Source organism: Centrocercus urophasianus, unplaced genomic scaffold (genome assembly GCF_019232065.1).
Source record: "Centrocercus urophasianus isolate 14NV4802_14NV808 unplaced genomic scaffold, USGS_Curo_1.0 seq_32, whole genome shotgun sequence".
Lineage (NCBI taxonomy): Eukaryota > Metazoa > Chordata > Aves > Galliformes > Phasianidae > Centrocercus > Centrocercus urophasianus.
In genome coordinates, this window is record NW_024884889.1 from 6,217,940 (window position 1) to 6,245,788 (window position 27,849).

At 41.9% G+C, this 27,849-nt stretch overlaps 1 protein-coding gene and 1 long non-coding RNA gene across 9 annotated transcripts in view; both read right to left on the minus strand.

Moving 5' to 3' along the window:
• Positions 1–2,033, minus strand: part of TLL1 (tolloid like 1) — a 133,906-nt gene extending 131,873 nt beyond the window's left edge. For 6 of the 8 annotated variants that reach the window (XM_042829827.1, XM_042829826.1, XM_042829830.1 and 3 more), the window contains exon 1: positions 1,690–2,033. In XM_042829827.1, the coding sequence (XP_042685761.1) occupies positions 1,690–1,846 (157 nt within the window). In that variant the 5' untranslated portion in view covers positions 1,847–2,033. Of the gene's footprint in view, positions 1–1,184; positions 1,256–1,689 lie in introns of those variants that run through there. The other 2 variants (XM_042829829.1, XM_042829828.1) reach the window with 2 other exon arrangements.
• A 1,342-nt stretch (positions 2,034–3,375) lies between these two features.
• LOC122166217 lies at positions 3,376–24,411 on the minus strand. Its single transcript, XR_006170729.1, has 4 exons — positions 24,293–24,411; positions 17,901–18,022; positions 15,789–15,961; positions 3,376–3,880 (listed from the first exon to the last, which is right to left on the minus strand). It is a non-coding gene; the product is annotated as an uncharacterized LOC122166217 (long non-coding RNA).
• Between the last annotated feature and the right edge of the window lie 3,438 nt (positions 24,412–27,849).

The window sequence follows — 27,849 nt, forward strand, 5'->3', positions numbered from 1 at the left end:
CTATTGTCAGCATGAACAGTTCAAAAAGAACAATGTAAGTGACTTCTGGCAGCCCGGCATCCATCCCAGAGGGTCAGATCAGACTGGCTGAGCCAAGGTATGCTCCTAACAGAGGCTGAGCAGGAAAAGTCTTTGGGAAACACTCTTGGAGAATCGGTTTCATTGATAAACTTTCTCATCTTTATTAAAACGATCGGTCCGTGGCACAAATGTAACGTGCAGCACTAAGTGATGTACATTTTCATCTCTGAAGAACAACCATATCCTAAATATACATATATATATATATGGATGGGCTGTTCACTAAATAAAGAACCTCACAGCAATTGCTTTTAAGACCAATGGGAATGGTATCCAGCTAACACCTGGTGCACCCAGGTGTCTCTCATTGTGGTAATATTCAAACACATCACGAAGCAGCAGCAAGCACCTTCCATGAAATACTTCAATGGGCCAAACTTCCCAAACACGTGCCTTTTTCTCCAAGCAAAACAGTGATGGCAGGGAATTGGCAACACTAATTGTGCTCCACAGATTCTTACCATCATCCTTCTCTCACACATAAGCGTAAAACGCTGTCACATACTGCAATTTCTGATTACTTCCACTGTGCAGCAAGAAGTATGGAAAAAAAAACAAAAAACACCCCTGCAGGTAGAACAAATACACTTCTTGTTAAATAAAATGATGCCTACGAATCTTCCTGGAAGAACCAGGGACCAAGAGAAAAAAAAAAAGAAAAAGATCCCAGCTTAATTATAACCAGCTACGCTTGTTTGTGAGCGCTAATTGGAAGAAAACAACGTTTTGTTTGCAGTCGCTTCTACTTCTTTTGAACTGAGGCATTCCTCAGCTGCAGGCACGGAAGACCTAACAATTCACACTTTCGGAACAAACTATTTTTGCGATTAGGAAAACACAACGTCTGCATAGTTGGCATATACGTTCACCACATTCTCCTCAAGAAATGAAACAAAACCACACTGACACGGCGCACGCAACCTTTGGCTGAACCAGTCTTCAGCATACAAAGTAACTAATTAATGCAAAGGAGATCGCTGGAAAACTTCGGCGCTTATTTAACGATGGAGCTGGGGACGACCACCGCGTTTCGAGAGAACGTATCGACGAGAGACAAAAGCGAAGCGGTTCTTCAGGTCAGCAAGAAGAACCAACGGCCGTACCTGGCAGAAAGGAAGCTGACGTCTTAAACCAGCACACGTTCATCACAGCACTCCCCGGCGGCGCACGGATGCTCCTTCGCTCTCCTATCGGTGTGCACGGACGGGGCTACGCGCCCCGCCCGACCCCGATGTCAATATTCACCACGGAACGGCGGGCGCCCAGAACCCGCCCCGTGCCCGCCCCCACGAGCAGAGAGCCGGACCGGGACAGACAGGTTGCGGTGCGGGAGAGCGAGAAGGGGCCGCTCCGGGGGTGGCAACGGGCGGAGCGGTCTATCGCCCTTTGGGTGCCCAGCCGCTCTCGGTGCGGTGCGAAGAGCCTCCATGCCCCGCCAAGCGCCCCGCGCAACTTCCGCGGTGCCCGGCCGGCAACGCGGGTCCTGGCCCGCCCTCTCCCCCGGGGAGGAGCAGGTGAGGCCCCTCGGCGGGCGGAGGAGTGAAGCCGGGACAAAGTCACCATCTGGGGAGGGGGTGGGGAGCAGCGCCGGGCGGGGAAGTCACTTACCGGCTTTGCAGGGATCCTTATAATCTATCGCCTCGGCTTTATCCTCTTCGGTGAAATCGTAAGTGTAGTCATAATCGAGGGCAGAGCAGGAGGACGGCTTCCCACAGACAGCCCAGGCGGCCAGCCACAGCGCCAGCCGCCAGCAGAGCATTTTCATCCTCCCTCGGGCGGAGAGGCGGTGCGCGGAGCGCGGCGGAGTTAGGCGGGCGGCACCGCCGGGTTGAGAAAGGAGGATAAGGGATGGAGGAACCGCAAGTTTGGAGTTGGCTGGGGCTCCGTTTGTTTGTTTTCTTCAGCACCTAGAGCCGCCGCTCCCTAGGTAGCCCCAAGGCAGCATGAGCTCCGCCGCCCCTCCTACCCGCACCCCGCCGGGCGTGTGGGTGGCTGGGTGCGGGGGTGGGCTCAGGCCGAGAGGTGCCGGTTCTCGGGGCGTCCCTCAGCCTTCGGCGCAGCCCGGGCAAACTTTCCGCCCCGGCGGCGGTCGCTGCCCGCGCTCCGCTCCGCACCCGGTCCGCGCCCCGCCGCGCCGCCGCCCCCGGTCCCGCTGTTGCCGCCGCCGCCGCCGCTGCTGCTGCCGGAAGATGGATCCGGGCTGTACATCAGCGAACTGCCGCGGGGAAGAGGGAAGGAGAGAAAAGAAAGAAGGACGGACGGGAAGAAAAGGGAGCGGGGGTGGGGGGGGGGTCTGCTCCGGCAAAGCGCGCAGCCCGAGCGATGGGAGGCGGCAGAGCCAAGTGTCAGGGCCTCCCCCGCCGCGCTCCTACTCTGCGATCTGTCTCTGGTCTAGCCTCCCCCCCCCCCCCGCCTCCTCCGTCCCCCTTTAACTTACGACAACCTTACAGGCAACTAACGCACATTGTCAGCATCCTGCTTACTTATTCATACAGGCAGGGTCAGGATCCGGGCTGCTGCCGATCCGCTCCCCCGATAGTCCTACAGCAACACGCACGTTCACCGGCCGCCCCTATCTCCGGAGTGCTCTCTCTCTAGATAAGCGGTGCGCGGCATTTAGGCAACAACAAAAGAAGCCAGATCAAATCAAACAACGCGCGGCTCGGCTCCCGGCAGCCAAAAAGCCGGAGGACAGAGAGAACGAGGTGATGGAGGAGGAGAAGAGGGATCAGCTGCGATAGAGGGGATGGGGAAGCAGCGCGGTGCTGGTGTGCTGCTCTCCGTGCCGGCGGCTCCGCAGCGTGAGCCCCATGGGCGGGCGGGGGGTGAAGGCGCGAGGGGGAGGGGGAGAAGAGAAAAGTTTAAGCGCCCATAGTTTGCTTAAAACAGAGGAAGGCGATTTAAAGGTCCATCGCTCTGCAGAAGTTCAGCCAAGCAGTTGGGATCCGGCTCCAAAATGAAAGTAGGACCAAACAAACAAACAAGCAGAAGGAAGAAAAAAAAAAAAAAAATCGAGAAAAAAAAAAAAAAAAAAAGTTAATCTGAGATCTCTCAGCCGGGTTTTCCTGTCCTCACGTGGATCGCCGGGAAAGCGGTGGAGGTTCCTCTCCCGAGCGAAGTTTCCGCGCAGCTCCGCACCGTCCCGCTGAGCGCCCCGAGCCGCGCGGGGCTGGCGCCTCTTTAAAGCCCGAGGAGGGATCAGCGCGCAAAGCCGCCTTCAGCCGATCAACCTGGGGAGGGAGGGAGCGAAAGAGGGAGGGAGGGAGAGAGGGAGGGGGAGGGCGGAGGGTGGAGATACACTGCTGCTGCTGGAATAAAATAAGATCGAGCGAAAAAAAAAAAAAAAAAAGTGTGTGCGGTAGCTAAAGAGCTCCCTGTCTCCTCCCCTCCCCCGAGATGGGCAGCTCCGGTCCTGCAGAACCGCCTGAAACGGTTTCAGACCAAGGTGAGACTTTTGCGTAGCAAACTCTACTCTTCCTCCCCCTTTTTACGAGTTTCCATGGAAAAGAGCGGGGTGAGTGATGGGGGGGTTGAGGGGAGTTTCCTGCGGCTCCCGCTCCGCCGTGGTGTCACATTTAGCACGGGCTTTTGAAAGGGCTGCCGCGAAGCACTGCCTGCTCCTCTTCCCGCAAATACCGTTTCCCGATCGCCTTTTCCCTGTCGCCGGAGTGGAAATCCAGAGGTCGTCCCTTCCCCCGGGCTGTGCCAGGAGCGTCGCTTCGGAAGCGGTCCCTCCCCTCGACGGGGAGCTCGTGGCGAGTGGGTGCAGAGTGCTGTCACCTCTCTGTGGGCTGAGCTGCTGCAAAGGAAAAAGGATTTTAATGGAACAGACTGGAAGGAGCGGTCCTTGAGAGCGGCCCTGCAGAGAGGGACCTGGGGGGTCTTGATAGATGAAAAGCTTAACATGAGCCAGCAGTGCCAGCAGCACTTGCAGCTCAGAAAGCAAATGGGATCCTGGGCTCCATCAGAAAAGGGGTGGCCAGTAGGGACAGGGAGGTGATTGTCCCTCTCTATTCTGCCCTCATGAGGCCTCATCTGTGGTACTGTGTCCAGGTCTGGAGCCCCCAGTACAAGAAAGACAGGGAGCTGTTGGGAGCTGTTGGGTTGGAGCTTCATGATCCTGGAGGTCCCTTCCAACCCTGACCATTCTGTGATTCTGGGAAGGGAAGACCCCTTTTTCCACCCTGCCATCCACAGGGCTGCCTGGCTGTAGGTAGATGCTGCCACAGCTGTTGGTGCAGGGGTGGCTAAGACAGAACTAATGACAGCTTAATTAATAGAGTATGATGAAGAGTAGCATCAAGTATGGACAACGTAAGGTAAAACATCCATGCACTGTGCTTCCTTACATTTTGGCATACAGGTTGTGCCTGTGTTCCTCCCAGTCTCATCACATTTCGCCCGAGCAGAAAGCCAAAGGCCAAGCAGCTGCCACCAACAGCGTGGCCACTGCCTTCAGCATCCGATACCAGTTTTCTGTCCCAGCCATTTGTCACAGGCCCCTGAGCACCACCACATCGGAGAAATGCCTGGAAAACCTGAGGCTTTTCCTTTTCCCTCTTCCTCACAGTAGTTTCCACAGGCTCCAAGGAAACTTCTGGAGGCCTTTTCCACTGTTGCAGAAGAGCAGGTCTGGGTGATGGCCATCTATGCTTGAACGGTACCAGAAAGTGAGGCCACCTTCTGCTGAAGACACCAGCTCAGACCGATTGGAAATTAAGCTTTTGTTTTTCCCATGGGGACAGATGGGATGTTTTACCCCCAGTGTCACTTATTCGATGCTAATTTCACACACTGGACTTGCCTGCAGTGATCTGGTTGTTCTGCTGGTTTTGTTCCGTATGTGCACCTGTAAAAAATCCATTATCTCTCCCAGGCCCATGCACCTGAATGCAACAACAGAAACACCCTCAGTCCATCCAGCATCCTCATTCGTCAGCACTGCTGCAGAAACACTGACTTTTCTGACTGCTCTAAAGAAAGAGAAGGTGTACACAACACAATGTGTGATCTGTGCCCATCTCCCAGCAAGCTGGCTACAGAGCTCTGTGCAGCAGGAGATGAGCTCCTGCAGCAAGGTGTGTGCTGGTGTCCCTCAGCCCCAACCTCCAGCACTGCAGAGCCACCAGCAGCATGGGGACAGCTGCCACCACCCAGCCCTGACTCAGGCAGAAGACAACCTCAGAACTACAGATGGGAATCACACAGAGATCTGCACACATTTGTGCTGTAACAAATCAGTGTGAGTACCAGTCAGGCTAAAAGCTGTTTTCTGCCCTGAATTCAGAGCAGCTACAGCTTCAAACTGCTGTTTAAAATAACCATTGTGTCTCTGCAGAAAATATCCTACACTGCTTAGGTATTAATACTCCCATTTATCACATTTCTCCATATTATTTCTTTTTCCTAGTAACAAAACTCGTTGACATCTTTCAAAAAACAAACTTTCCTGAAGTAACCCGTTAAATATTTCATCTAGCTTTTTTCATGATACAAAATTTTGAAATGGTTTAAGTACAAAATATGTATATTTTTTTCTTCTCACACGTTCGTGTCTACCATTCCAAAAAGCTCACAACTCTGATAATCCATCTGACAACACAGTCAATCAAAAATCCATCCTACAGCCGTTTCCAAAGAAACGAACGCAAGGACAGAAAGCCAGAATGCTGAGCTGGAATGCAACCAACCGAAGGAACACAACAGCAACAAGGACTCTGATCGTCTTCCCTATTCCTTTAGGTTTCCTGGTTAGGAGAATATCACAGGGACACAGATAATGGTAAATGAAGTTGTGTGATGAGTGGCAGGGATATTTTATTTTGTATCCTGAAAGCTGGAGGCTTTTCTGCTCTTCCCACACAAACAAAGAGATTTCTTTTAAAAAGGACAAATCTGCAAGAAAGACAGACACAACCACAGACCGAAAAAAAAAATAAATCCACATCTGAAACACGGTTGCTCACACCTCCTCCTCATTCTTTGGCTATCTGTCTCCTGTTTAGGCCTTGATCCTGTCCACAGTCTGAGGTGGGTGGACACAATAGGCTTATTCACAAGCATTGAGCTCAGCACATGCTGACGGCTGTGAAGGCTGGAGACCATTTCTGCTCTGTTCCTGGGGCCTGCAGCACTGCTCCAGAGGCTGAGGTGGAGAAGCTCAGAGAGAGCTCGTTACCTTCCTGCTTTTATCTCCTGATAAGCCCATTGCTTTTCCCAACAGTGCCTGTAACACAGACAAAGCTATGCTGAAGGAGTCCCCAGTTCTCCAAATTATTCATTAGGGAAGTTATATACACCGAGTAAATTATATAAACTAAAGCCAAACTTTTGAGGTTAAAAAGCAAGCAGTCATCATCTTAGCAGCAGCAAGCTCACCTGTGAAATCTGTTTTCTCCATTCTCTCTCATATCTACTTATGTATTATGACGCAGTTTTTCACTGTATATCCATATACAACTTTTTTTCTACTGAATTATCAAGAAGCCCTTCAGTGTTATTTTCTGTTGCTTTTTTTTTCTGAAAGCTTTGTTCACCACAGTCCTTCAGATCCTACTCTGCATAGAGAGTTATTAAGTCTCCTCACCGTTGCATTTCAGTGACAGAGGAGTGACAAAGAACCTTGGGTTTAGTCCCAAGATCCGTGAGAGGGCACTTTTTAATAGCACGCTCCCATCTGCTTGTTCCCTGCGTCCCTGTTTTGCCTTATCTTCGTTTGTTATTTCTAACCTGTATTCATTTTCTCTTCACTCTTGGCTCTTCATCCCAGTGTTGTTTTTCTTATCTTGCTATTGCTAGCGTCTGATTCTCATCACTGTTCCAACTGTCCTAGTTGCACTCTTCTTTAATCTTATTCTGGAACTCCTCACTCTCTGAGATGCACATTCAGCTGTGCAATTTTTTGTTTGTTTCTTTTCACTCTCGTTCTCTAGCTGATCCTTTTCTTATGACTTCTCACCTGATTTAACTTCCTTATGTCAACAGCCACCTTTGTTGTCTGTTCTTTGCTCCAGATGTGCACCAAAAAGTTGGTTTTGCTCTTCAACCTTATTTATCAATCCAGAGTTACCCTTGCTATGGCCATTACATCGCTGTTCCAGCAGTTTTTTTTGCCTGCAACCCTCCATCTGTCTCTTCGTTGTGACATCTCAGGCCTAGTTTCTTTACACAAACAATTTCATGGTCCCAAAATATGCCTGCCATTCTCTCTGCTGATTTCTCCTAACCACTTTCTAGTGAATCAAGATTTATAAAGAAGATTTATGCCAACTCTACATGCTGCAAAATCAATTCTTCTTCCCTAATCATGTCAGACCACCTGCCCCCATCATCCCATAGCTACAACAAAGGCACTTTGAGGACATGAAAGCATCTCATTTTCTCAGCCTCAGAACCAAGGAAGGCACAGATCAAACTGATCATGGAACAATACCTCTGCAGATGAGATACTCAGGTAAGACGGCTGCTAAAACCACATTCAAGGCTGACTGTGGTGGTATTTAAATCCATAGTAATGTTAAAAGGAAAAAAATGATACATCCCTCCATTCTGTCTTCCCTTCTGTTCCATTCAAGATTTAAGCATGTTTCCTACAGACCGCACATACTGAAGCTTTTCCAAAAATGCTGCCATAAATTTAACAAGCAAGCCCATATATTTGCAAGCTTCATTTTCAAATACCTGGATAACTTAAGCTAACGTTCTAAAATGAAAGTTACAGAGCATGAAATGAAAACTAAAAATGAGTTTACATCAGATACCTACAAAAAAAAGCACCACACCAAATCTGTACAATTAAGTAAAGGGACATAAGCAACTTAAACAGTATCTGTACAGATCGTGTCAGGGAACTGTATTAAGAAGCACTATGAAGCTTCGCTTGTAACGTTATGTGAGTTTTGCCCTCTCCATTGTAACAGTTCTAAAACTGCAGGAGAAGAGCATAAAGCTAAGCTGAGAACACATGCTGATGTTAAAACAAGTAATCAAGCAACAACAACAAAACCAGTGGTGCAATACTTAAATTAGAAACTGTTCTGTGTTTGCTCAGCATCCCTGATCCCCATCAGGCAATAAATCAATTTGCAGTAGCTGCGGACAGCTATTTAAACATAGGGCCAGAAGAGCTTAATTGTTAAAGCAATGTTCAAAGTTGGAAGGTTCAGCATAGGAGGTCATCCTAAATATCCACTTCTCTGAAGCCAGCTGCATTCCAAGTATTAGGAGGCATCCTGCTCTCGTCTTAATTAAAAAACACTGCCTATGAGCTCTGAGCTTAGCAGAGCTTAGCTTGCAGTTCTTCAGAAGGCAGATAGAGACTGCCAGATGAAAAACTGACAACTAAATGTCTGCCAACTTGATTTTGTCTGGTTTACTTTGTCATCTCACATGCAGTACAGTTAAAAAATGGATTCAAAGCTTTTAGTTTAATTTTGCGAGTTGATAAAGCACTCACAATTCAGTTCTCAACACTGCAAGAGGCTGTTCGTTGCCAAAGACTACAGCAAACTTCCAGTGACTTGAGCAGGATCACTTTCTTTTCCAGACAGTGGCTGCTGGTGAACATGATTGCTTTGGGAATGAAGTTTCAAGTACTAATGTACAGTAATGATATTACTGTCATAAAGCTTTCTATCTGGGATTCCTTTGAAATATATTTAAATTTTAATTTTTCATCGCTAAAAATTTAGAGTTTTGTACCATTTTAAAAATATAATTCTACTTCAGGTAGCAGCAAGCATTTAATTAGTTTAAAAATATTATTATTGGGATTAAAAAATGTCAAAACAGCCTTTTGATTAAAGCTGAGCTGAATAGGCTTTTGATTGCCTTTTAATTATTTTACATATACAGCATGTCACCTTCAAACAAGGAATCTACAGTATAAAGATAATCCAAGGTAGTCACTGAAATCTTAACAAAAGCCAGCCTCGGATTTGGTCTAATTGCTGTCTGTAAGTTATTAAAAAAAATATATGCTCAATGCAGGCTGTGTTGGACACTGAGTATAGAAACCCAGAGATCTCCTATAAATTAATTCAGTGCCAGCCAAACCGAAAGAATCTTTCTAAATAATTGAGATTGCAAGCCTTTATCCAACCAAAGACACCTCTGCATCCCTCATTTATGAAGTGGCACTAAGAGGACCCATGGCTTTGACATTACTGGGAATTTTCAATTTGTTTACTGCTTGGATGGCAAACCACCACGCGTACATTTTCTAGAACAATTTCAGCAAAATGATTTATATTATGTTCGCCTTCCAACGTCTAACAAATTTTGGTGTTTGGCTGGGAAGTTGTTTTTGCTGCTTGCAGGCTGGCTGGGTGCATGGGGTTAATCTCACCCTCCAGTATTCAGCCTACTGTCACATAGCTGCGAGTCAGCCGCTGCTTTTTGACAGAGGCAAGGCTCTAATGAGCCTGATCTTGAGTGACTAATGCTGAACATTTTGATCTTCTATTGATTCCTAGAAGATGAAGAAGCCTGCACCTGGTAGAACGGGATTCACTCTTTCGAGCAATACGCTGCTCAGAGGAAAACCTCTGTTCTAGTTACAGTGCAATTTATCACTAACATTCACTGCTGAGCTTACCGACAGGTAACAGTAAGACTGGAGGTAAGGAGTCAAAGCAAACAGAGGAACCACGGGCTAATTGCCTATTTGGGCTAATTGCCTATTTTACCTGAATACAATGTATTCTTCCTCGGGATCACGGAAAGTAAATAGAGTGTACCACCAACTCCCAAAAGGAAGAATGGCAATTGTCCCTCAAAAAGCAGCGAGAAACCGCGGTACAAACTTTGCCAATGATGGCAGTAGCATTCTCCTGTGGTTACTATTTTATATACACTGATATTTACATCAGTTCTACGTGACCCATTTCTACAGTGGTTAACACATACCTCATCATTAAAGGTAGTACTGTGCCCACTGGATTTTACAATGAAATAATAAAAAAAACCTACAACCCACCTCATATACCCAAAGTGTCATAGCTAGTACCTTTTTTTAATCCTCAGCAGTATAAGATCACAGAGGAAAACAATGTAATTGTATTCACATAATCCAGCTTTCTCCACAATTACTGTACTATTATTATCAATTGTTCTTTGCTAGAATTGACTGTTTTCCTACACTGTGCAGCATAAGCTTTTCTTTTCTTTTTTCTTTTTTTAATTTAAAGACAGAACTGGTGCATCATACAGCAATAATCAATCTCTCTCTGGAGGATTCAGAGATTATACTGTAATTTATTTTAAAGACCACTGATTTTTCAGTCATGAAAGTGATAGTTTTGTGCAACCCCCAATCATTATTTGCTATGGATAATGCATATTACATTGATCTCAACTTGCTGTCTTTTCAGTAGAGTCTTCCCTCAGAACAGTTAGAGAACTAAATCCATGCAATTTGCTTTTTGATGCCTTCCCAAAGTTACACAACCTGCAGAACTAGAGATGTCACAAATGCCTGAAGACCATTACTGACAACTGTGTGTGCACAGAATCATAGAATGGCCAGGGTTGGAAAGGACCTCAAGGATCATTGAGCTCCATCCCCCCTGCCACATGCAGGGCCACCAACCTTCATATCTTATACTGGACCAGGCTGCCCAGGGCCCCGAGAAGTTACACAGTATGTTTATAGAGAGTAGTGTCTCAAATTTTCCTGTCTTAAGAGCTAGATGCATTGAAGTAGCAGCTTGACTTCTGCATGTTTCAAATTATCTTTGATTTATGAAAAGTCTTCTACAACCGATTCTCCTTCCCAAGCCTATTTTCTTCTCCCTCTGTGTGTGTTTAAATAGGCTAAAAGCCACTGTTTTCACTCATATCTTTGAAAATCAATATTCCATTCATCTTTATTCCTATTTGTACAAGAAATGAATATTTCAATTGATACCAAGTGTCAAATTATTTATGATATATGCATATTTTCTGTAACTCATAATAAGGCCGTTTGTTTCACTTGTAATGTATTCCCTACTTTTGTCCAAGCTCCATTTGCTTAAATGAACAAATTCCTCTCCTCTGCTCCTTTTTTCCATCAGCAGATTTGGATCTTGTGTTTAACAACTTGTTTTTTCTCTATCTTGCATCCTCGCCATCACTGCAGTGATTATTTATTTATTTAGGAAAATAAAGACTTAGGAACATGTGTAAGATTTGGTTTAGTAAACAGCAGCAAACTAGATGAGAAAGCTGTCTTCTGCAACCAGAAGTAGCATTAGATTTTAGTATCAAAACTTTCAAAAGAGAAACTACTGACATAGACAACATTTGTGATGTAGCCCTTCAGAGAGCATCGACCTACTCACATCAACCAAGTACTGTGCTGGAGAAGGGCTAGAACGCCAGTAACCACTCCAGGACTTTGCTGTGGAAGAAGGGACTGCTGCTTACAAACAAAATGTATTATTCATTTTCATCAGTAAGCATTTAGTGAGCATAACGTTGCAAACAGTGCCTAGCCAGATCTTCACTTCGGAGCCATATCACATTCAGCAACAAAAATAATCTCAACTGTACCAGCACGAGGCCTTTCTTATAGATTTGACATGCATTTGGTATTAATTAGACCCCACTCTCTTTTCATACTTAAACCTCCTGTCCTGAGCAAACCTCATTTTAGCAAGCCACAAGGACAGAGGGCAGCAGGAGCTCACAGCTCACAGAACCTGCACCTTGTCCCAAGGTTTCCCTCTGCATGCAAACGATGGCACCGAGGGTCGTCCCCAAAAGCCTGCCATCCCTGCCCTGCTAGTGGATGCCGATTTTTTGGCATCCTGCGACCCCTAGTGAGAACCAAGCGTGACCGAAGCCCTGCCTGCGGGCGTCCAGGCCCAGCAGCTGCACTGCTGCCAGCAAAGTTCACCTCCAGGGACTTCCCTTTTCCCCATTAATGGACCAACATGCTACTGTAAAAGCATAGCAATGCATTGCCATTCCTTGCATTGAAACCATGCGCTGACTGTATGGCAGCTTCACAAGAAGCTGCTATTTGTATAAACTCATGGCAAGAGTAGAAAAGTTGAGAGATAACAGCTGTCTTCTACGCATTACAAAAGTGAAAAAGGGAAACTACAGGCTGTACTTCAGCGAGCTTTCCTCCATCACTACAGACAAGGCCTAAGCCTCTGCAAGTATCAATATTCATCGCAAAAACTATATTTTTTTGTCTGGTGGCAGTAGGAAAACACAGGTAAGAAGATTACCTCACAGGGTTCAAAAGTGACAGCTAAGTTTTTTGCTGCATGCTGTTGAAGTCGTGATCATATCCACCAAAGCAACAGTTTAGAACAATGATTTTGCTCAAAGTGCGTTAAAAACTTGAGCTGAAAATGGAAACATGTGCCTTTTGAAGAGGAAACAGTATTTCTTTACCGAAAGAATTCCACTACGTTTAACTTGGTATTCATAAATATGCATAGGAATATTTCACAGAATCGCAGAACCGTCAAGGTTGGAAAAGACTTCTAAGATCCTCTCTCCAACCATCCACCTACAACCAGTGTTGCCCACTAAACTTGGTCCCTCAGTGCCGCATTTCCATGTGTCTTGAACACCTCCAGGGACAGTGACTCAACCACCTCCCTGGGCAGCCTGTGCCATTGCTTTCAGAGAATTTTTTCCTAATACCCACCTGAGCCTCCCTGGTGCAACTTAAGGCCATTACCTCTCATCCTATCGCTAATTACGCAGAAAAAAGATCAAACCCCACCTCATCACAACCTCCTTTTAGGGAGCTGTAAGAGCAGTAAGATCTCCTTGGAGCCTCCTCTTCTGCAGACTAAACAATCCCAGCTCTATGAGCTGCTCCTTATTAGACTTGTATTCCAAACCCTTCACCAGCTTCACTGCCTTTCTCATTATATTTTTGTATATACACAAAAAATCAAACACTTTTACACGCTTCAATACATGCACTTTCAGTGTCACATTTATGTATGAAAGTGGTTAAGCCTGATGTTTTTATTTCTGGAGTTTACTAAAACTCCATCCTAGAACTAAGGTAAAGATGCCTAAGTTTTAATTGTGGTGTTTTGAATACAAATGAAAATATACATTAACTATTCCAAATGGATTTCTTTCTTTTTTTTTTTTTTTTTTTTGTAAAGCAATGTTATCAACCAGACAAAAAGACAAAAGATTCTAGGATATAAAACATATAAAATACACCCAGTGTTGAAAGACACTTCTGACTATCATATGATATATTCTATAGTATACATGGAAACTTGATTCCAAAGCAGCAGTAGAGGCCTAAAATGAGGAATTTTTATTCACCATTTTGCATCAAAATAATTACGATTTCCCTTTAATGAATAATATTGCTTTCTGATTTGTAGCCCTTTTCACTTAAGACAAACATATATATATACACTAACTTTAAAGGCAAGCTCTCCAGTCATTGAGTCTTCCTAGTTTCCACTTACTCATAAGTTGAGTTGGGTCCAAGTCATAAAACCAAAGCTAAAAATTCTTAAGCAGTTCAGATCTGGAAACCTACTTTGAGCTTCATTAACCAGTTTTTCTGGGAGCTGTAATCCTCCTAGGTGTTGGCACAATAGCAGCATGGATAGCTGACTGTTGGGCAAGCCACCTCTCCTTTTTCCAAAGCTTCTTTTAAATGGCTTAGTTTCTCCCATCCCTCAGCCACTTTACTAACTCACCATTTTTAGGTAGATACGTCCCCATTAAGCCTATACATTTCTTCTGAGAAAAATGGCAAATTTATGCTGTTACAGAACATTCATTATTACTTATATATCTCCTGCATATATGTCATCTGCCACATGCTTTGCAGGAAGGAAGTGGTCCATCTTTCAGTGCCACTGGAGCAAGTATTATAGCTTGCATGACCCATAATAGTGCATTGGTGAACAAATGCTCAGTAGGAGAGCTGCCTCCTCTGTGTAACTTCTCTTCAGTGTTAGGCTAATTTTTCTGAAACTTTGTTCCACGAGTGACCAACTTTTATTGAATGGAAGATTTTAGAGGCCTGTTTGACTGATTGCAGAACCTTCAAAACCCAGTAATGCTAAAGTAATCTGTTACACACTTACAATCTGTATTGTTTGGTCAGAGTATAGGAAAAGCGGAGAAACCAGCTTCTGTGCACTAATGGCCATCATATTGATAGCTTAATTCATGGGTCCACAGCAGTGTGAATCAATTTATTTTAAACAAATATTCAGTTGAAAGCATGTATTGCTGCTGCCTCCCCACCTACATGGAGCATGTTGATATTTCTGCTACTGAACCAAATGGATCATTCCATCCAACGCCCATAGCTTTAGAAAAAGCACCAGTATAATACTTTTGCCTTCAATTACTTCCTAGGGGAATCATTAGCAGATTTGTTTATGCATATCTGCATGAAGAAAGCTGAAGAGCTCAAAGGGAATGAAAAGAATTGAAGCATATGTTTATTTTCAAGGTTTTATCTGCTTCACCAAGGACTGATATAGGTAGAAAATAAAGATTTATTTTCTTTAAGTTCCTCTAAGCCACTTATTCTTTTCCCAAGTATTTCTGGGAATTATCTCAGAAAATGCAAATTCTGAAGTTGATATTTACATACATTCTCTGTAGGTGTCAGCATTGCTTTATATTGTTATACAGAACCGTATTATTTTTCTTCTCAAAGAAAGAAGAAGCTCAGATTTGCAATTTTCCAAATGAAATATAACTGTTTGCTGTCAGTTTGCCTTGTACTGCCCTTCTCAGACAAAGAAAATTAACAATATATTGTATGGTTGCATCTATTGCGGATGCAAAGAAAAAGGCTACATCATTTTCTATTAATTCCTTCAGGTTTTAAAATAATTTTATTCCATTCCAGTTATCCTATGGATAAGTAACCAAACTTGTTGAAGTAAAAGCAAAGTTATTTAACATTTGCAAGTATTTCTGAAGTGTTATTTGGAAAGTGCAATTCAGGGATACCACTTGTACTGTGAATTTGCCTTCTTTGCACACGCTGAAGCAACAGCACTGGATCAGAAGTTCTTGTAAGTTTCTAGGTGGAGTTCTCAAAAAGCCGTCTTCAGATAATACTAATTTAATACTTTCATTCACAAACTTTATGAACAAAACACGAATATGTCACTGAGGTCTCTCAGTATGTTACTGAGATGAATTATTCATACAGAGAGGTCATATTAGAAGCAGCGAATGACCTTCGGAGCCAAAGTAACAGTAAGGGGGGAAAAAAATCAATTGATAGGACTGCAAGGTCATAAATAAAGAGTAATAAGAATTCTGTCTGGGATCTCAGTTACCAAAAGTGATAATGGATTAAACACACAAAATGATTATTGGTTTCCTATACCCTTGGATGAGAAATACAGTCCAAACATGCATGAGGCATTCCCAGTAAGGTGAACAACACTGATGGCATTATAGAAGTTCGTGTACATGTGAACCTTATTAGGAATGCTGCATAGACTGTTCTGCTGATCAAATAGCCTCCTTTTCATGGGGGTATTGAGCGTTTCAAAATTAACTAAAAAGGTGTATGAAGCTCTTATCAAGCTAGTGGGTAACAAATCAATAATTTAACAAAAATAACATTGGAAGAGGACAAAAATAGCTACAAATGGTTCAGGAATAGAAGTAAAATTGGGAGGAATGATGAAAAAGAAATAATGAAGAAAAATGTCATCTAATTTTCAACGGAAGTTTAAAAGAGAGCATGGTACCTGTCTGCTTGGCATGCGTGTGCTGGTATCTGTGTCCCAGGGAGATCCCAGTATCTCCATCTTCCATTTGCATTACAGATTTGAGCTGAGATTTGTTCCTCATGCTATGGCATTCTTCACTGATAAAATCAAGTGCCACTTATGTCCATTGACTGCAGGCAGTTTTCATTGGTCTATTTTCAAGTGAAATGGAAAAGCAGATGAGTGAAGTTTTTCGCAGTAACAGCCTCAAGTTGTATTTAGACCAGCATCATCCTTCTTTACTGCAAATGGCAAGCATCAGAGACTTCTCAATGTTGATTGGCTTGCAATCAACATTTTCAAGCTAATTGATTCTAATTTAGATATGGATTTCACATTGGGCATTTACTTAAGTGCAACTATTACCCACATATTTACATTACATACCTTCTTTAGAAACTGTTGCTTCTGAAGATTTGTTTACACACATTTTTCTCTACTCCCTCTCCCTCCCACCATGCCTTCAGTAAAACTGTCCATAAAACATAAGAGCTGCACTGATTTATTTTCAGGTCATCTCAAAAGTGCTTAGAAGCTCCTATTAACAGCGCAGTAGGGTAGAGCGCTGAGTCTTCTATAACTCTGGGCTGCAGAATCTTGTCTCTATCATAGATTTGCCCTTGGGTTGCAAAATAAACAAAAGGAGTATTTATAGCCCTTCTCATATAAAGATACTATCATTCAAAAAGAAGGCAATGAATTGCAGGGTGCTTTCTGTATTTGTGGCCTTGCTACTAACATTACTGTTAAGGGCAAGGTGATGTCACCTCACCTGTCACAATCTTTGCTTTTGTACAGCTCTGCATAACACTGCCTCCCCCCAAAAAACGTATTATTTTTATATTCACTTATTTGAACACACTCCTATTGTTAGGACAAATATAGGAATACTATTTTCCACCTGAATTGGATCACATTATTATGGTTGGTATGGGAAATTGGAAAAATAGCACCTCTCTGTCCAAATTATAGTTTAAGGAAGCAGACAGCTCTGACAACTTAAAACTACCCTTACTTATTACTCCTATTAAATGTCCAAAACTGGATATGAAATAGACAAGCCCTAAATTATCCTTTTTTTTTTTTTTTTTTCCAGACTATAATTTGATTCTAAATTAAGATTCAGTAAATTATTACAAAGTTAATAAAAGCTTGCAATGTCAGGTATAAGCCAGAGTAAGCTACATGACTTAACTGGCCTTCCAAAACTCATTCTCTACTCTCTAGACCTAATATCCTTGCTTCAGAGGAGACTGTGATTTAAGCTACATCAAACAGCACGGCACCGACTATGGCTGTGCTTTTATGAAAGCACCTCTGGCTGGGAGCCTCCCTGTCTCAGCTTGATTTATTCCTCCACAGCCCATGATACTTGCACTGCTGAGACATTCCATTTCCCATCTGCACTGTGTATGCGCACTTCCACAATCACAGCCACATACAGATGGACCCTCGTCAACCCTGGAATATTCTCATAAAGCTCAGGTTTTATTATCCTGCTGTAGAGTTGATTGCTGTGAATAAAATCTCAAATAAAAACATCCGGTATGAACTTATGATTTTACCCGCATTCTAGATGAATAGCTGCCTAAGAAGCAAGATAACCTTTTATGACTAAAACAATCCAAAACCATGCAGTATCATGTCAGAGTTTCATTTTCATTAATGCTCACTTCACTGTTCTGCGGTAATAAAAACAAATCCCAAATCCAAACTCTTCACTGAAAAGAAGTTCTTAATGTCTAAATCCCTCAAACGAACAGCTAAATGCAGAATGAAGTCATGTTTTCACCTGCAAAAATGGATTTTTAGACTGCTAATGTATTGCCATTACTTTTCACTACATCATAGCTGAGGAGAATATGGGAATATTTGCTAAGTGATCAACCACTGAGAAGTGAGAGTAAAATCTTGGTAATCTTACATTATTCTCTTCACTGTAAAACAACAATGATGTTCAGTTTAGTTCCTTTAAAGCGTGAGGACTGAAAATTAATGCTTGAGGAACTGAGGATCTTCCCCGTTTGTCCAGGGAAGTTGTGGATTCCCCTTCTCTGGAGACGAATATTCAAGACCCGCCTGGATGCCTACCTGTGCAGCCTGCTGCAGTGGGCCTGCTATGGCAGGGGGGTTGGACTAGACGACCTCTAGAAATGCCTTCCAGCCTCTACAATTCTGTGATTACTGAAGAAGATGATAGGGTTTGAAGATGCCTGAGAGAAGAAAAAACGTTTCATTTGGTTTTATGACACTATGATGCAGAGAAGAATTCACATTTTAGCAGTATTTTGTCGGAGCTGACTGCTGCTTGAAGCCCAAATTCTGAGTACAGTTTTACTCTTCATTGATTAGTCCCCTATGAAGTAAAACCCACTTACACAGGAGCAGAGGCCAATTGGATTATTTCTACTTCATTCTAGAAGAAGGGAAGATTAATTCTGGCCAGACCACTGCAGCTAAATCGATGCCTAAAAATAAGTTTTAGAAGGAAAGAACAACTACTCTAAGATACAAGGAGAACAGATTCGATCCAAGTAGAATATGTGAAAGCTGATACAACAGTTTCATTGAGGCCCTGATTTTAAAATAGTTACTTACCGCTGAAAATAAACTAGTTGATTTCTAAACATCGTAAAGGAAAATACATCCTTCATAAACATTTTGCAACTACTACAGCAGGATATACAGCTGAGCATCAGAGATAAATACAGGCTACCATCACAAATTAGGAAATCTTTAATTACGACGTTGAGTAGTTTGCACCGGTATTCAGTATTCTCATCTAATCATAGAATCACAGAATGGCCTGGGTTGAAAAGGACCACAATGATCATCTAGTTTCAACCCCCTGCTATGTGCAGGGTCACCAACCAGCAGACCAGGCTGCCCACAGCCTTGAACGCCTCCAGGGATGTGGCATTCACAACCTCATTGGGCAACCTGTTCCAGTGCCTCACCACCCTCTGTGTGAAAAATAAGATATGTTATTGTTAGTCACTACTTGTAGCTTTTTTATTTAACAGTTAACTAAATGCTTGCTCTGTAAATAGATAACTCTGTTAGCATAGTTGCTATTTTGGGAGATCAGAATATGTAGTACTGAAAGCACAAAACATCTATACAGCTCTCTTGTAAGATAGTTTTTAATTATGATGGCATACATTTTCATCAAAGTGTAAGGATGAAAAACATGTGCACTGAGCTCAACATTTTATCTGATATTGGGTCATTGAGAAAATGGATCCATACCCCCAGATTTCTAGGCAAATGATGCGTTCACAGTTAGTGGATACCTGAGAAAAGTTTTGTCCTTTCTCCCCCAGAACAGTACCTCACAGAATCTTTTTGGCAAAGGCAGTGACAGAAACTCATTTCTCCAGGGAAACACAGTTGCCTCAGCTACAGGATGATCCTTTCTTTTCTTGACATCCCAACTCATTCAAAACACATATTCCAACTTCCTCAACAACTGCCATGAGTCCTGCAAACAACAGCCTCTTTCACTTCATTGTGCCAATTCATTCCAAGCACTGTTCATCCCGCACTCTGAATGAGGCAGGGCCCCGTGGGAAAACAAAGAATGAGATAATGTAATTAAAGAGTATCTCATAATGTACATGGGGATTGAACTACAGTGGCCTCAACAATCTTAATTCTTTCTTAACTCCTGAGTGATTAATACTGCAGCTTATTTTAATGCTGTTTTCTGTATATAACCAACCACATTTCTTAGCAAAGGAATTTTAAAATAACCAAAAACCCCAAGCCAAAAAAACAACCACATGGAAACATACCAAATACTACTATGTGGTATGCAAGGAGAATTACCAGTAGAGCCAACTGGAGAGGAAAACAACAACACTGCTATTTTTGTTGAACATTTTTCTATTCTCAGTTTGCCTATCCATTAATGTTCAAATGTTTCCCAGAGATGTTTCAGTCTTAATGAATTTCTGCCAGATTAAGCTGTTTTCAAATCCTAGTTTGTGCTTCCCACCAGCTCTCATGCTCACTCACTCCAGCAGAGTACTGAGGAGCCTATCTGGACTTCTCACTCCAACAGCCTACCTGACAAACACAGAGATCCTAGAAATTCTGCTCCCAGCCTTACAATTTCTCTGCTGAGTACTCTGTCAAGTTGGACAGAATTGGACGCAGAATGGTAATTTAATTCTGAAGGGAATAACGCTTTTGTGAGAGCTCTAATTTCAGTGCATGAAGTTTACAAGTCTCCTACAAAATGAGCATAATTCCTAACGTAGCCTTCCCAGCAGCACAAGTTTCTGGTACATGTTTTCTGGTTGAAAGCTTGAAAGGGTGTTCGTCTCTTCCCAAGAGCTGAATCTTCTGCAGTAAAAGAGATTCTTTTAGAAAAACACTTCTCCCTGAAATTCTAGATCTTGAAAACACTTAATGTTTTGAAGCTCCAGAGAAACAGATTGGAGATCATCTCATGTCACATTCTGTGTCTCAGCATGCCAATCGCCCTATTGCTTAGTACTTCCAGCAGTACAAGCAGGGCTGCTCCACAAGAGAGGACAAGGCAGGAGCTATGAGAGACCCAAAGAAAAACCAGATCCATGCTGGCTGGAGCACAGTCCCACAGCACAGTAATAGAGCAGGCAAAACTGTTATTGGTATTGGAAATAGGGTTTAAGCAGGCACACCAGGGGAGAGCAGCCTGTGGCAAGAGTGGAAGTAAGGCTACTGCGTGAAGCAAAAGGGCCTGCTCCAGAAAGAACTAGCAATGGAGTACCTGTGAGCCTCAGGTCTGGCCAGGGGATGAAGTGAGATGAGCAATCAGATAGAAAGACAGACACTCAGTATAATATAGAAAAGCACTGACAGCCCTGGTCTGAGCTTAAATGCAGTCCTGAAGCCCTGTGGGCACAGGGTGTGTGGCTGGCATCCCAGGTAAGGCTATTCAGGGCCATGAATGTCTGCGATTGGTTCAAGGCATGACAAGCACTAGAAATCATATTGGGATTACAATTAAGCAAAACAGACTACAGAGCTTCACTATGCTCAGCAGTATGTCACTTACAGAGGAGAGTATGAGTTTCTATGAACAATTCCTGTTTTTTGGGTTTGGTTTTTTTTTTCATGTTCATGTGGGGCTTTGTGGGTAATACTGCTTATTTAAAGGATTTATTCTTCCTCTCTTTCTTCAGCTGTATTTTGACTTATATTGGATCGTTTGTTTGAAGCCATATCCTTCCTTTCTCTGTTCTTTTTGTTTGTCTCCTTTGTTCATATTTTATGTTTGTTGAAATGTAAACTTCTGGAGACTGCAATGTTGAACAAGTTCTTCAACTCTAGTTGAACTCGTTAATCTTGGGAGCAAGAGTCAGAAGAGCATAAAGGATATAAAACTTTTTTTCTAACTCCTGAAGGTTTTTGCATTGTAGATGCTTGGAACTCCAGATCCAATCATTATTTTTAAATTATATGATTTGGATTTTCAAGAGCTTCTGACCCATGAAGATCAAGAGAGAGTTGAAGACCCCTCTTTTCCTTAGCTGATGGGCTCTGTATTGTGCCTTAGAGAGGCACCACAGGATTTCACCTGTCATTCTTATTTTAAACGTTCATGGGGCTCAATCAGACTGAGGATCATACGTAGTTGTGGTGCTCTGTCAATGTAGGAATAACGTTCATCAGTCCTGAAAATAATGTCTTGTTTATATATCCACATATAAAAATGAGAGTAACTACTATAACTTGAGGCATTTCCAGTTGAAGGCTTCAGTGAAGAAGTGGATGTTACTGTTTCGAACTTCCAACTGACATTTTTTATCCAGAATCTTACAATGCCTTGCAAACGCTATCTACTTAAAGCTGCTCTTGCCAAGCAAAGTATGATACTTTCATCAGCTATCAGTTATATCCAGACTGAAATACAGGTGGTGACTAGCACAGAAATGTGGCACAGATGGCTGGAGAAAGTGCCACAGTCAGTTGAATTTTAGGACATACTAGGGTGCTGTTTCTTAAGTTTTGCCAGAACTTATTTTCTTAAAAAGAATGCCATACAAGTTTTCACATCAAAAACTGTTATCATGCCTTGGATCACTTCTGATACAAAAGGTAGCAGATCATATTCTCACTTGTGTTTTAGCTCCTTTCTGCTGCTTAAGAAGCAAAAATATCTGTAAAGCAATCAGAAGACTCAGTATGAAAGAATATCACTTTGCTTATGGCTATTCTGTGACCAGACTTAGAGATGCTTAGCATTCAGAATAACACATTTATATCATTAGAATTAAATGCAGTTAAGCAAAAAAATCTTCATTGTTTCTCTATTTAAACAAGAAGTAGCAGCACAGTTGACACATCTTATTTCACCTGAATACCTGGAGGTGTTCAAGATCAGGTTGGATGGAGCCAGATCTGGGAGTTGGTAGCCCTGCCTGTAGCAGGAGGGTTAGAACTTGATGATCTTCCAACCCAAGCCATTCTATCACAGAATCACAGAATGGCCAGGCTTGGAAGGGACCTCAAGGATCATGAATCTCCAACCCCCGTGCTACATGCAGGGCCACCAACCTCCACGTCTAATGCTAAACCAGGCTGCCCAGGGCCCCATCCAACCTGGCCTTCTATTCTATGATCCTATGATTGCAGGATAATAGTTATACAGCACCGCAGTACTCACTCTGCTGATTGCAACTCCACCATTATTTGTGTGCAGCAAGATGCAGATAGTCACAAGCTAGGATCTGCTCATACTCTGATCTAGCAGTGCATTAGGTTTTACTGTCCCAAGCTGCTAAGAGCTTCAGAAGCTGACCTTCTCAATCCCTAAATGAAGCCCATCCAAAGTAGGATTTTTAGGCTTAGATATGGTCTACTGCTAATGTAGTCTAAAGGTTTTCAGACCACAGAGTGAACAAAGCAGTATCATGACTGTTCTTACATGACTGTGTGGACACTTATGTGACTGTACTTGATATCTGTCCAAGTAGAAAATTCAACCTTAATTAAATTGCTTAAATGGGATTTTGCAAATGCAATGTGAAATTCGACTACTTACACAAATTCAATTACGCTGGTAAGACAAGAATGCTTATCACAGCATTTGTACATCTCTTCATTACTACAGAGGAGTTTTTCCAAAATAGTAATATATTTTACTACATTTTCATCAAAAAACATGGTACATAGTGAAGTCCTCCAGGCTTTCCAAATGAGAAACAAAAAATGATTTGGTAAATCATTCAGCCAGTGCTAAAAAGAACCCTTCATATGGGCATTCAGGGTCTGATTGTTAGTGATGTAGAAGACTTTTCACGCAAAGGAGATTTGGTCTGGGGGAAGAAGTATCATCAAATACATCATCTTCAAAAAAACATTTTTTCTGATGCTACAGGATAGGACTAAATTCTCTAATGAACAGGTGTTCTCTTGTTCCTCTTTCTGCTGCAGAAGCTGCTCTTGGGAAAAATTCAAGTAATTGATCTCTAATTCTAATTAGAAAGCACTTAACATCAAATGGAATAGACTGCTGAAACAGCTCAAAAATGTAGTCACGTGTGCATAAAATACAGGTTTTAGTGATGAATGGTTCAGAATGTGCTTATTTATTTTGTTAGTTTATTCCAGAAAAAATTGAAGTTTCCTTATTAGTGCTCACTTGATCTCTCCTGAAACACAACAGAATTTATATTCGGGTCATGCTTGTCCATATGCATTTTGACAATTACAGAGAACATTGAATTCATAATTTCAAATCAACTTAGGCATTTAAGTTCATGAAACAGTTTTCTTTTCACATATGATTACTGTAATGTTATAAATATCTGCTGAATATGCACAAAGTGTACATTCCTCCTTTCTCCATCATATCATTTGATACAGGGAAAATGCCTGTGTGAAGATCTGAAACTTATGGCTTGGGTTTACACAACACAAATTTGAATTATAGAAGATCCTTGAAAGTACAGACAAATATTTTTCATTTACCAAAACGCCGTCTGCCAAATTTAAATACACAATTTACTTTTGGCTAAAAGAGCCATTGCTTTATATTAGGGTACGGAGCTCAGACATCCCTAGCCAGTAAATAAAACACTAGAGTTCAAGGAAATTCTCATGACTGCAAGCATTTTCATGCAAAATCCATCACACAATCTAAAATAATCAGTATTATTGTCCACTTGCCTTGATAGAAGACTTCAAAAATCCTAGCGACCAGACATCAGAAGCTTTCAACGCACATGGCTTGCCCTCTTTTACTGTCTCATGTAATAAAAAGAGAGTAATAAAATCCCAAACTTGCAACCAAATCCTGACATTAAACCCGAAAATACAACAGCCCCACAATACGTGGTAGACTTGAGCTCTTTCGTTATTTTGTTGTTGTTGTTGTTTTTTCCTGACAGAAGTTCAGACAACTTCCAGAATACATTTTTGTGACTGAAAAGGCAAAATAGTGTGTTTCATGCTCTTATCCAAGTCTCGAGATATGAAAAAGTAATCCTTACCATATCAGGTTTCTTCTGATGGCTTTTATTCCACATCTGACAAGTAGGTTTTCCCAGACTCTTTCGTTCTACAGCAGGTGCTGTCAGAAGGCCTGTTTGTGGTCCTCTCCTTTATCTGCTCCCCCTGAAATGACAGAAACTTTCAAGTGAGGATACTTGAGAACACAGGTCCCCGAAGCATCTAAAGAAAGAAATGGACCACATGGCACAAACCAGTAAACTACAAAGCCATTTTATAATGCCAGCTGTACAATAAAAACACATTCATTTAACGTCTCCTCTCTTCCACGCTAAACAGTTCCACTTTCAAAGCGCTCCCTGATCCCACCAAATGAAATGCTATCCCTAATTTTATCACATCCTGCTGGTAATTTTTTCTAGAAAAGTATAAAATCACTGTGGCTTCTGCCTGTACAACAAAGACTTTTTTTTTATCTGTTATGATATGTACTCATATCAATATCATATTTCGGGTACTTCCTGACTTATTCTCATATTGTTGCCATAAACCAGACAATAAAGTGATTTGAATTCAGAGGCTGACACCCGGATGTGTTTCATCTGCATGGTAATCAACAGTTACTAAGGTTCACAAGGACAGTACTGATCACTGATCATTTCCTATCCTTGGTTTGAAAAGGCTAAAGAGAAGAATGTGCTGAGTGTCCTTTATTATGCAGAAACATATGCACTGATTCTAGTAAATTCAAAATCCTTAATTATCCTGTCATATAAAACGGAAGAGCACAAAGAAATAGATATATTGGTAACAAATGTTTGAAGGAGCACAAGGTTTGAGGCTGAGAATTAGGGAAGGCAAAGACCCAAATCTTCAAAATGAGAGGGAACAGGTATTGGTGTCAGGCAACTCTTTGTAAGCGATAGTCAGCAGTGATCTCCAGCTTTTCATCAGCTTTCCAGTCTAAATATCACAGGCTTAACATGGAATACTGTTCAATAACATGGAATACTCTTCAACCTCATGTACTGATCAACATCAGGCTGCTTTTCAGCATGGCCTTCTCCTTTGTCAGTCGCTTGGTCAGCACATGGGTTATGCTTCTCAGCACCGTGCCTTGAAGCCCAACCTGACTGAGTGATTTGCTGGCCAGAGAACTTCTCTTTGGCCTTCTGCTATATGGGATGGACCATATGCTGAGGTTAGCCAAGCAAGTGCTTAAGCAGTAATTCCAGACTGTTCTGTGGCTATATCTGATAGCCAAAGGTTACTTGCAGCCCATGTGCGTGGTCAGTCTGATTTGGAAGGCCTCACTCTCCCAGGAGAACAACACAGCCATCACGTTATCAGGCACTTCCAGCACTTCTGGTCAAAGCTGCCCTACTGTGAACCAGAAAAATCCTACAAATACAACAAAAAAGATAAACAAGCAGAAGATCCATAGAAATTAAAGTTATCAACGTAAGCAAAATTGATAAAGAAAACTGAGATCAAGAAAGCATGTGTATTTGGCAGTGGCCAAAGTAGAACAAAACATATTTAATGGCACAAAGGGATGAGAAAGTCAATTCAGAGCATTAGCGTTTTATATCTAGGAGGAGGGATGAAATACTCCATCTGAAATACAGAGAGAATGAATTTCTTTGGAGCGCACCAGTAAGAGCGTATGTCAAAAAAACACATGCTGAAAAAATGTATTGGAATTCCACACAGGGGTCCCAGAAGAGTTTCTCAGAGGATTTCATCTAATGATTGTTTTTATTTTCTGACTGTCACTTTTTAACAACTAGAATCAACGTCAGAAAACTGGAGCCATACCAATATTCTTTTGCCATTATTCAAAAGGTCATGCAAGAGTTGAGGAATGGGACAAATGGTCTGACATCAGTCCAGAGACACAGAACTCAGATAAAGTGCTTCATTTTTATAAGGTATTATTCATACCACAACACAAATCATTCCTTCCCTTGGCCTGATGAGCATCCTTCCACGAGAGCTCATTCTCAAAATGCCCAACAGCCCCATGTTCAGGTACTTGCCTGAAAGAGAGGAAACCCTTCTTCTTAGCATGCAAAGGGGGAATACAGGCCTTTCTCACATGCTCCTGGTCAGTGTGCTAGCACTCGGGCTTTACACAAACAGTACCTCTCAAATATCTCAAGCTGGGTTTTTCACATACGCAGACAAAACGACCTGCGTGCTTCAGAAATATTCATTTTCACTGAAAGTATTTGCGACATCACATCCAATTTTTTGGAGTTATGAATATTATTTGACAACGACTATTTCAGAAAACCCAGACCCAAAACTCATGCTAGATTCCTGCCATCGTTACTTGCTCTGTTTTATTGAAAAATATGAATAAGAAAATTTGCATGTCACTTTACATCTGAACAGAACAGAGAGTTTGCCCAGCTCTGTAGGCAGCTGTAGTATTTAGTTACAGCACATCTGTCCTCCACACATCAGCAAGAAAGAATAAATAAATGCACCTGTGAGGGCATAGTTGCAAATATGCACACATGGGTGTGCTACCCACACCACCATAATGGCTCTCTGCTGCCTTTATTCCTTACCTTCCTTAACTAAAAATTAAAGCAATGTAAGTAGAGATGCTTTACATTCCAATTTAAGTTAGAGGGAGCTTTTCTTGTTACACCCTTAATATATGTCAAAGCTTTTGTACTTAATGGGATAATAATGCTATATTAAAATATATTGCAAATTAAATTATTAGTGTTTACATAACTTATGAAGTTCTGTATTGGTAGAGCTCATGCCAGAAATGATACAAGCTGGAAATCTGGCTTTTTAAAATGAAAGTTTAAGTCCATGAAATAATTTATCCTACAAACTTACAGTTAGTTATACATTACTAATTTATTTTCCTAAAATTAAGTAAAATTAAGTAAAATAAAACGCTTTTAGAAAAACAATAACTCTTCCAGTAATATCTGTGTCATCCCAAAAGAAACTACGTACAGCATTACCAGGTACTTAATGTTTTGAATGGGAGATTATCCAAAGGTCCAGAGCTACAGTGTTTATATTCTTTATACACAGTTCTGTCAGATGTTTCAGTTGAACTTTTTCTTTTGAGCTGTATTGTACTGTATGTTCTAATGTATTTTCAAAAACATCTATGCCTTCAATTTGTATTGTAATAAAAAACGTAGGGACATACCTAAACTTGGAGATTATTTGGCCCTTTATCACACTTTTTTAATACACAAGGACAACCTTTCTACGAAGCACCTAAGTTAAAATCATAAATCCTAGGACTTTAAATCCAGATGGGAACATGAGCATTCAAGTTTTCTTGGCTTCTGGAAGCTCCTTCTAGTCAAAGTCACTCCTGATTACAGGAATAGACCTTGCTGTTAGACTACAAGGTCATTAGTCCTTTATTTCAATTTATTCCTTTAAAATATATGTATTTGGGCTTTTTTTTTTTTTTTTTTTTTTTTTTTTACATAAAGAAAAACTTTGCACAATTCTGTAAGTCTGAATACTATAATTACCAAACATTAATTTGTTACTTGGGATCAAAACCAACAGAAATGATATTGTAAAGAGACTAAATTGAAAGCATACTTCA